The 10632-nt window shown below is 40.3% G+C and overlaps 1 protein-coding gene across 7 annotated transcripts in view; it reads left to right on the plus strand.

Moving 5' to 3' along the window:
* Positions 1 to 512: 512 nt before the first annotated feature.
* Positions 513 to 10632, plus strand: part of LOC126981096 (uncharacterized) — a 27637-nt gene continuing 17517 nt past the window's right edge. The window contains exons 1-2 of one of the 7 annotated variants that reach the window (XM_050831787.1): positions 527 to 559; positions 8176 to 8281. In XM_050831787.1, the coding sequence (XP_050687744.1) occupies positions 8231 to 8281 (51 nt within the window). In that variant the 5' untranslated portion in view covers positions 527 to 559; positions 8176 to 8230. The other 6 variants (XM_050831790.1, XM_050831793.1, XM_050831792.1 and 3 more) reach the window with 6 other exon arrangements.

Below are 10632 nucleotides of genomic sequence, written 5' to 3' on the forward strand. Positions count from 1 at the left end.
CATAACTACGAATTTTCCTAACGGTACCAAATCATTAGTACCTTATCAAAAGTGTGTTTGCTGGGGAGGGACCACAGAGTTTTATATATATATATATATATATATATATATATATATATATATATATTTATATATATATATATATATATATATATATATATATATATATAACTCTGTGGAAGGGACTCGATAATGGGCAATGTATGCTTCTATCTTATCTGTATGGAACATAATAGCAACATAAAACGTAAGCAAATCTCCACTTTAATGTGTGTCACCTATCATACATGTACGAATATCTACGGTAACCAATTTAAATGCAATAGTTTCCCAACGGCCTTTTAAACCTCCCCTCCTTCCCCAAGCTTGCGATTGTCAAATATAAATCAATATGCTGTTTTGCAATTTTCGGTATCTTGACAATGATATTTTCGTTTAAATAAATATGACGTATCTCTCCGCATATTATAAAAGTATCAGATGTAATAGTTAACGAAATTATGTTCAGTTAATATTACGTGATCGCCCCATATTTGGAGTCTTCCGGGCCCTCAAGTTGGTACGGCCTCTTGTTGTTTTCTTCCTTAAGGCTGATATGTCTGTTACCTGGAGCCACATTTACTTGTTATTCGCTTATTTAGGCGCCAAGGCTCGCAGGGCTGCATAGGTAGAGTATTTATAGTTTGTAAGAAATAAGATAAGTAAGATTTCAAAGTACCGAGAAACATTCCTTGGCCGACACTTACCTTTGCGTGTTTTTGGCACCTCTTAAGTTTTGGTGCCAGTGCCGAGGCTGCCGCTGCTCCCCTCGTTGTACTGGAGGTAATATTTAGACTAGCTAGACATCCGTGACCATTATAGAACAGAGTATGTCGAGGGCAGGGAGGGACACGGGAAGGGGCCATCACCATCGCTACCTCGTCCTTATTTTATTTGTTGAAACGCTGCTTTGAAAACGTGGTACTGAGAGTGGGTGGAGCATGGCATAGTGTTACACGTGGGGCATGGCTGTGCATTAGTCGAGGAGTGACACTCGCAGGCAGAGGCGTGGCACTGGCAAGTGTAGGCGTGACATTTGCCGTGTAGGTGTGCCCTGCTGGGTTGTAGAGGCCCTCCTCCAGGGTGGTGCGTGGGAGGGTTTTCATCTTCATTCCACCTTAGATTAATGTCAACATATTTTTGGTTAGGAAATATGTTGTAAGCAGAGCATGACTGTGTTATCATAGTTCATCCAGGTGTATCCCACACCTACTACTGAACTGAACTGGTATGCATAATACAAGTGAATGGGTGAAAACAGTGATGGGTAGGGAATGTATCTTCCACTGAGTGATGTAAATGGGCAGAGTTGAATTCTTATGAATAGCCAGAGTTGTTACAATAGTAGGTATGTTTATATGCTGCATACATTGATAGTTTAAATATTGAAGTCATGTAATATAGTAGAAAAGCTCATTATTTAAGTTTTCCAAGTTCATGTGCCAAACTATGGATTTGCATGTTTATAAAGTCCTACTAAAAAGTATTTTATTTTGTCTTACTTATTTGAGGATGCTGATGGGCACTTACCACCATTCAGTGTCCAGAATATTGGGGTCATTTTGATAACCAACAACAAATGTGTGTTGAAATACACTTGAGGATAAGAAAGTTAATAGCAAATAGAGAAGAAAACATTTCATGCTTTTCTCAGTTCAGAAGCTTTTGAATTAGTCATTTACCTCCCAGCCAAGTGCTCCTGTGTTAGCACATAAAATAAAATAGCAAATTTCCTAAGCTGTGCTTTATTTTGAATATTCGTAAGAGTTTACTGTCTTATAACTCATACATCATGTATTCCTAGTCATCATGTGGTAGTTATTGGAAGTGTCATGCTTGTGATAATGCCAGTACATTTATGAAAGAAAAAACTTTTTAATGTAATACAATTAATTGATATATTAGCTAGGTTAATTTTTTTTCTAACTTTTCTCCACACCTTAAAGAGTATGGTACCGTAAGCTTCAGAGGATAAAGTGACAGGAGAGACCTGACACTTGCTAGGTTTGCATAGCATTGGCAGCTGCCAGAAATAGATTGTATTAGTTGGGAGACTGTGTGGTAATATAGGTCATGACAGCATGGTGTTCAGTTAACAAAGCTGAAATCTTACTCCCTTATGGCATGCAAGGAAGTTGCCAGAGTTGTAAAGTAACTTCTAGTATCTCCTAGTATGCTAGTAATGTCAGAATTCCTTGAGACAATTATCTTGGTTTTGCTATAACTAAATGATGCATGGGTACATCAGTTTGGCAGTCTTGGCACTGGTTGGCTCTGATGAAGGCCGGTGTGATGATGTGTTCTGGCACCATGCCCATGTTTCCCAGTCTGGGGCTGTGGTTGGCCACATGGATCACTTGGCCCACTTTAGTTGTTTCTCTCGGCTGTTAGATGTTCTTGTGGTTTCTGTTGACTGGACTTTGGGAATGTTGTGCAAACGTGGGCCACAGCACTTGTATTTGGAAAAGAAAATTCAAAAAGAGTGATTTGTGAAGATATTTTTTCAAGGCCAGTCTTTTTGTGTTTGAAAGTCACCTCCCTATTATTGGTCTCAGTCACAAGTTGGGGCTGGTGGACAGTTTAAATCGTGCACCTCTTCATGGCAGACTCCTACCATGTGTGCAGTTTGACCTCAACAATGATCTAAGCAGTCATGTACGTGAGGTGTGTATGGCCTTGTAACAGCTCAGTACTTTAAGAAGTGTGGGTGCCTGACATTGACTTGGCCCAGCACATGGTGTGGTGTGTATGGCAGCCAGAAGCAGTTCATAGAGCTGTGTTTGTTGAACGTCTTCCAGTATAACGAATGTCTCACAGAAATTCATATTTTACCTTATCAGATGAGCCATCAGTGGCCAATAGTTTATTCTTTTCTCCACTCACCTTTCACACACCTCCATGGTGTAGTGGTTAGCATGCCTAGCAATGAATCCCCAGGGCCAGGTTCAAATCTCAGCCCAGGCAGTCAGTATGGGTGTTTTCAGTAGTGTCACCGACAAGTCAAACGAAATCAAACAACGCGACATCTTTACTGAACACAAATTACAGCCTCGCTGCCAGACGACAGGCGCCTCCGCTCGGGAGTAACTCGTGTATATCACTCTTCACACCCAAATACTCAGAGTGGTTAGTCTCAAATCACTCGGCGGTGACTGAAAAATCCCAGGTGGTAGCGGCGGATTCGAACCCGCGTCGTCCATCACTCAATGAATGCAGGGCCTGCACGCTAACCACTCAGCCACCGCCTACCCAAATTGTGTTCCAAAACTGTTACATGGGTTACAAACTTCACCCTCAAGATTGCTGCATGTTTGATTTTTCAACATTTATTCCATACTTTGGCATGCCAGCTAATGCGCCGCAGTCAGCGTGCTGCGCCCACACAGTAGCCATTTAAATCTCCTCGCTATTGGCATTTAAATTTATGTCTGACTGAAAAAAGATCTACCATTCGAAAGCCAAATGATAGGATGTTGCCATGGACCATATAACTCAATTTTGTATTTTTTGAAAATTATTTTCATATTTTCAAGGAGGACTCTTCCCTTAAACTGGTATTCATCTGTAGTTATAGTCTTTTTCAGTAAGATATTACAGGCGGCCACGCCTCCTCTTTTTTGTCTTGATTTTGATTAGCTATGTGGCAGCCAATCACCGCACAGAACCCCTCAGTTTCTTCCGCCATGGCCACAGGCGTCACAACTCTGCACTATATTTTTAGTTTTCTAATACCATCTGGAATACTACAAGGCCTACCTGTGTTATCTTAGTATCATTGCCATCATTATCTAACATTCATTCTATAACTCAAGACAACATATTATTTTTTCTCGTAGATATCATGATGAAGGAAGATTTTTTTTTTTTTTTTTTTTATATACAATAAAATAAGTTTATATTTCTATCTATATTCAAGTTAAGATTGTACTTATGACTTTTTTTTATTTATTTTGTTTCATCATAATCTTTGACACTTCAGGCACTGTACATGTTCAATGGTGAAATTGCATTAAGTTAATATTTTGTGGTGATATTGAGCTGCAAAAAGATTTTTTTTCATGCATCCCATAGCACTGCGAGGCAGTGTGAGTGCAAAGCGAGCTTCCTTGGCCAAACAAACTTAACTTTTCCAGCGTGGTGATTGGCTGCCACTTGACCAGTCAAAATTGAAGAGCATGAGGGGGTGTGGCCACCTGTAATATCCTAGTGAAACAGACTATAGTTGGTTACTGTTAAAAGCTTTAATTATTACTGAGGACAGGAAGCACATGGTCATGTGACTTCATAAGGAGTCAAGAGGGTGAGATTTTGCATGAAATGCACAAATAGACGCAAAGCTGGCTTTGCTTTGTTCTTTATAAAGGGAAAGTTGTGAGCATAAGCTTTTTCTGTGCATGGCTACAGTGCTCATCTCCATTCCATTGGCCCTTGAGCCTGTGGTGGGTAAGAACCCATTACCTAAGGCAAGTGCAACGGTTAGGTTACCACAGTTCCCCAGGTATCCAAGGTACCCATTGATCAACCAGCCCAAAAGGAAGGATGAACAGCTGTGTGGGCTGTTCGCCAACTGTCCAAGCTGGGATTCGAACCCAGGCATGCAGATTTATAGCTAGGTGTGCTAACCACTACACCACAAAGATGTGAGCAATTTAATTAAATTAAAAGTAATTAAATATTACAGGATGTATTATGAATATAAGTTTATTAACAAACAATTTTTAATACATATATAAGCACATTGCATCATGGCACTATGCATGATTCTTAACCTCACTGGTCTGTCTGTACTTTTGTTATCTTGGCTTAGCATTTCTATAGATTGATACATTGCCCTCCATCCATACCATCATTGTGATGTTCTGTTTTCTATTTACAGTAGTCCCTCCATATGCATGTTTTTTTTTTTTTTTTTTTTTTATGAACAGATTTGATTATGCACAATTCAGCACGAAGGAAAGTTAAATAAGTAATTATCAAAGATATCAATGCCTTTTGTACTGTGTACCAAGTGCCTTCTCAGGATCATGGGGTATCACTGTAATGACTTTATGTCAAACCAGTGACTGCTGGAGGAGACTGAATCGAGGTCTATTACCAGCTTAGTCCATGAACACTAACTCCGACTGTACTGGCGTGTACCATGCCTTGCAGATGTCGATCTTGCTCATAGGGTTGTTTCTGTATGAGACAACTGTCGATGGTGCGTCATTTGTTGACATGTAATATAAGTCTTCAGTTAACTGGCTGTAGTTAATCTCAAAAATTTGATGCTTAGATGTGCCATACAAAGTGTGGTAAAAGTCTGGGGCAGTTATTGAATATTGCCGATTGCCAAACCAAGTGTGGGAATCATCTGGGAATGGTGTGTTTTGAACAATTTTAGGTCCCTTCCTGGTAATTCAGAAAATCTCCTAATCCAGAGGGTTCATGACCCTCTGCATTGAGGATTAAAAGACTCTACTCTATAAATGAAATTAATGAATGAAAATATCAAACTAATAAAACCTGGCTTTCAGCTACAAGCAATTGCTCATGCCATTTTCTTTTTCAAATTTCCTGTTGGGAAAATATTATACTACAGGTAGTCCTCAGGTTATGACAGGGTTTGTTTCTGACAGGCTGGTCATAGTTGAATTAGTCATAAGTAGTCAAGTCAAAATTTACTCTAAAATATAAAATAAAACATTCAAGTATCCTACCATTGATAAAGCAGCATTCCCACGCCTCTTACCCTCCCTCGCTACCGTGCCTCTGGCTTCATGTGGTGTCCTCACCCGAGCCATGAGTTCAGTTGACCTGTTAGCCATGCAATGTTGTGCAACTTTTTACAATGAGACTACCGAGGTTCGCTATCAAATTGGCATCTACTAGATCTAGCAGTATTCTTATATGGTAGACTGTAGGCCTATAATTTGGTAGAAATGTGACTAGTGGCTGAAGTGTGAGTAGTTCTTACAGCTTGAGTTCCCCACTCCTGCCTCACTCCAGCCCTGCTAGGGTGGTAAGGTCAGCACATGAGGATAATGGTGGGGTGGGGGGTGGTAGGAGCTGCAGGAACACTGTAAACTGCTGCTCTACCCATGGCAGGATATTTGAAATGTCACTTCATTACTTAACTAAGTATTACTAATATTATTGGCATGGCAGTAAGTGCGAGCGGTTGTAAGTCACATACATCATGACTTGAACACCGCCTGTATAAATGAAATCAATGAGTGAAAATATGAAATGGTAATAAAAACTGAATCATGACTACAAGCAGTTGCTCAGCTGATAAATTTCAACAAACAGAAGTCAATGGCGGCAATACAGCGTTCACCATTCTGTATTTACATTCAAATGTAAGGTCACAGCATGGCCCTCTTGAAATATGACAAGTTGTAGGCAGGAGGAAATACAGACGAAGGAAAGTTGTTCCAGATTTTACCAGTAAAAGGGATGAAAGAATGAAGATGCTGGTCAACGCTTGCATAAGGAATTTGGACAGTATAGGGATGAGCTAAAATAGAGTGCAGCTGAGTTGCAGGAGGGAGGGAGGCATGAAGTTAGCAAGTTCAGAATACCCCCCACACTTTTGTTGCATTCATTTTGAGTAAGGTTTGCAATGATGAATTTACAAAACAATTGTTCAACAATTGTCGAGTGCTTTTGATAAATGACAATGTTTTCATTAAAAACTAAGTGTCGTAAGAAAACAGGCACAATTGAAGGCAAAAGAAAACCAGGTAGTTTGAGTAAAAGAGGATAAACATTGATCTGCTTCTACTCAGTGTATACTGTACTTGAAATGTTGTACACATTTTTTCCTTATACACAGTCTAATTTGAAGCCTAACATCTGTGTATTAGGAGGGATTACTGTATCTGCTACATGGGTTACTGTTTGCTTCCTAAATTGTCTTTGTTCAGTATTTGTTGCAGATTACTGTTTGCCTATTGAATTGTCTTTGTTATGTACAGTACCTTCCAGAGTTTCGTGCTTGCTTCGGTCCGCAGGTATAGCGCTGAACTCTCGGATCGCGAAACTCGGGGGAATTGAAAACACTGGAAAAGCGCTTATTGGTTCTGGCCTCTGGAGAAGCTGACTTTTTTTCCACTCTACTCCCTTATTATCTCAAAATACGTACTGTGTAAAAAGGAAGAAATTGTGAAGAGAGAACGGGTCGTTTTGAAGTCGCAGCTGAAGGCGGCTGGCTGCCTGACAATTGGCTGACAGTTTTGAAAGCACGCTTGTGATTCACCGAGTCCGATGACATCATCGATGACGCTCAACCAATCAGTGGCATCTAACTATGACAAAATGAAAGCTTTGTGAATCTGAAGTCAATGTTGATAGTTAAATCATTAGTTCGTAGCTTTTACCGCAGGCCATTAGTGTGTATCTCTGAATCTCGCCCCAGCACGTGTGAACACGGTCACTCAACCGCTAGTTTCTCAAGAATTTTCTTCAGAGATTCAGAGTTGGCTGCATTTCACGGGAAACTCATCGAAATTCTAGTCAGAAACTCGGTCACCAACATGTCAGTTATTTTCTCGTAAGTTGTGGTCACAAGCAGAAGAAGAGCATATCAGCTGATCAGTTCAGTAGCTATCCATGTGTTTATTCCAGTACTCCTCACTCCTCAACCACTGCCATCATCTGTTTGTTTTACAGTCGTGCGGTTGCTCGTACTCCCATCCGTTTTCCATATGTACAGACAACCGACAACTTGCTCCCGGTTGGGCGCACGGGCAACCGCGGTTACCAATAGGCCCAACGGTTGAAGGAAAATGACCAGTGTGACATCGCCTTAAGGAATCATGCGTGACGCTGACGATAGGTAGACGTGACCCGTACGTACATGTCAAAGCAGCGCGAAACTCGGGATGATAAGAATTTAGGATTGAGCGCAAAACTCGGATAGCGCGAAGCTCGGGAGGGTACTGTATTTGTCGCAGATTACTGTTTGCCTTGTTTATATTCTGTCCTGCATTTGTTGCTTTCCCTGCTACTATGTTTGTAAGATTATTACTGAACTCTGCTTGATTCACTTCATGGCTTTGAATATTTCACCAAACTGTCTGCTTGAGAAAATTAATACTAATAATGCTAATTTGCTTGTTTTTACATGCATGATTTGTCTTTTCCTGCTTACAGTGCATTTGTTTTGGGTGCCTTGGTGCCTGGGGTGACAATTGTTAGTGTGTGTGTGATGTTTCCAACTCTCCAAGCCTCCCACTCATTACCATGGATCTTGACTCAGGTAGGTGCCTCAATACCCCCCAGCTTTTACCGTTAATAATCTTTCTTCTAGGTAATTACTCCTTGATTCTATAATCAGTAAAGCATGTGGAATTGTAAATTATGGTTCAGAATAATCGGAAATGAAAACTGATTGTCGGAAGCTTCATAGTATTGTTGAGCTTTGAGAACTACGGTTGTAGTACACACGGCCTTGAAGCGAGCGGTGTTGCCTGATGCGCATCCAACCATTCTGTTGTACATACAATTCCTGTTTATTTTTTAGGTTTTTGTGATAAAAAGAAGTGCTTATACATTACTCATGCCTTAGGGTTGTGAGAAGTGTTTATAATGGAAAGAATATAGGCTCAAAAAGTTTTTAAGATAAATTTCCCTTTCCTGGTATGACATCTTTAGCTCTGAGACGGAGAAAAATAAGAGGATGAACACTCTAGGGTTCCATTCCTCACATATAAATAATATATATATCAAATGATTTGTAATTTTTTTTTACATTTTAATGGGCAAATAAAAAAAAAGTGCAACCTGGCATGACCCCTAGCTATGACAAAAGATGACACTGTACGGGTTAAGTAACTTTCCAGCCAGTTTTTCATTTTCCCTTTCAATCCTCTTCTATTTTCCAGCTTCCATAATAGTCTTGTATGTGGAACTTTGTCAAAAGCCTTCTTCAAGTCCAAATACACGCAGTCTACCCATCCATCCCTCTTCTGTGTTATGTCCGTCACTCGAGTAAAAGCTTAATAAGTTTGTTACACATGAATGCCCTTGTCTAAAGCCATACTGTTTTTCTGTACTTATATTGTGTTCTTCTAGAAATTTTGTCTATTGTTTCTTCATCACTTTTTCACATATTTTACAAACTATACTGGTCAGTGATACTGGTCTATAGTTCAGAGGTTCTTCCTTTTGTGTGTGTGTATGTGTGTGTGTGTGTGTGTGTGTGTCTGTGTGTGTGTGTATTTACCTAGTTGCCTAGTTGTATTTACCTAGCTGTGACATACGGGAAAAGAGCTATGCTCGCGCTGTCTCGTCTCCATATCCACTCTTATTCAACTTTTCCTTAAAATCATGAATGTTTCTAGCTCAGACCACCTCCTCCAGTCTAATCCATAGCTCAATGCTTCTATTTGGGAAGCTAAACTTTTTCACATCTCTCCTACACGTGGTCGCCCTCAACTTCTTTCCATGTCCTCTTGTTTCTCTCTTGTTCCACACACACACAGGTCCTCTCTGTCCAAATGCTCCACTCCGTTCTCTACCCTGTACACCGCTATCAGATCTCCTCTATCTCTTCTTCTCTCCAGGGTTGTGAGCCCCATGCTGTTAAGTCTCTCCTCATAAGTCTGATCTCGAAGTTCCAGTACCATCTTAGTTGCCACTCTGCACTCTTTCCAGCTTCTTTATGTTCTTCTTTTCGTGAAGAGACCAGACCACTGCTGCATACTCCAACCTTGGCCTTATCATTGTGACTATTATTTTCCTCATCATTTCATCCAATTACACAAATGCCGTCCTTATGTTCAGAGTTCAGAGTTTGTCCTGTTATCTTGTTGATGTGTTTGTCCAGTGACATGTTCTCTGATAGTCACTCCCAAATCTTTTTCCTCCACTCCTCTGAATATTATCTCACTTCCCATTTTGTGATCATATTCGCATCTTCTGCCACTCCTACCAAACTCCATTTTTTTACATTTCCCAAGGTTGAACTCCATCTACCATGTACCACTCCACTCCCATATACTATCCAGGTCCCCTATCACAGTCCTTCACATTATTCTCACATCTCAATAGTTTTGCATCATCTGCAAACAAACTCACATAGCTGGACACTCCATCCACCATATCATTTATATAAACAGCAAACATTATTGGTGCCAACACTGAACCTTGCGGGACTCCACTTATCAAAGGGTACCAGTTGGAAACCCTGTCCCTGATTATCATCCTCATTTCCCTGTTAGTTAGGAAGTCCTCCAGCCACTTAGTCAGTCCATCACCCACTCCACCCATATTTTTAATTTTCCAAATGAGTCTTCTGTGCGATGCTTTGTTAAATGCCTTTTTCAAATCCAACTACACTCCATCCGCTCAGCCTTCTCTCTCCTGTATTAAATCTGTCACCCTTGAGTAGTAACACAACTACAAGTTGATGACGCAAGATCTCCCTCTATTGAATCCAAACTGGCAATCCGAGATAATTTTCTCACTTTCCAAGAAATCCGACCTCCTGTTTTTAACCAGTCTCTCACATATCTTTGCAACCACACTAGTGAATGATACCAGTCTGTAATTCAATGGGTCCTCTCTCTTGCCTCCCTTAAAAATCGGTACTATGTTTGCTCTCTTCCA

The sequence above is a fragment of the Eriocheir sinensis genome, chromosome 46 (assembly GCF_024679095.1).
Source record: "Eriocheir sinensis breed Jianghai 21 chromosome 46, ASM2467909v1, whole genome shotgun sequence".
Lineage (NCBI taxonomy): Eukaryota > Metazoa > Arthropoda > Malacostraca > Decapoda > Varunidae > Eriocheir > Eriocheir sinensis.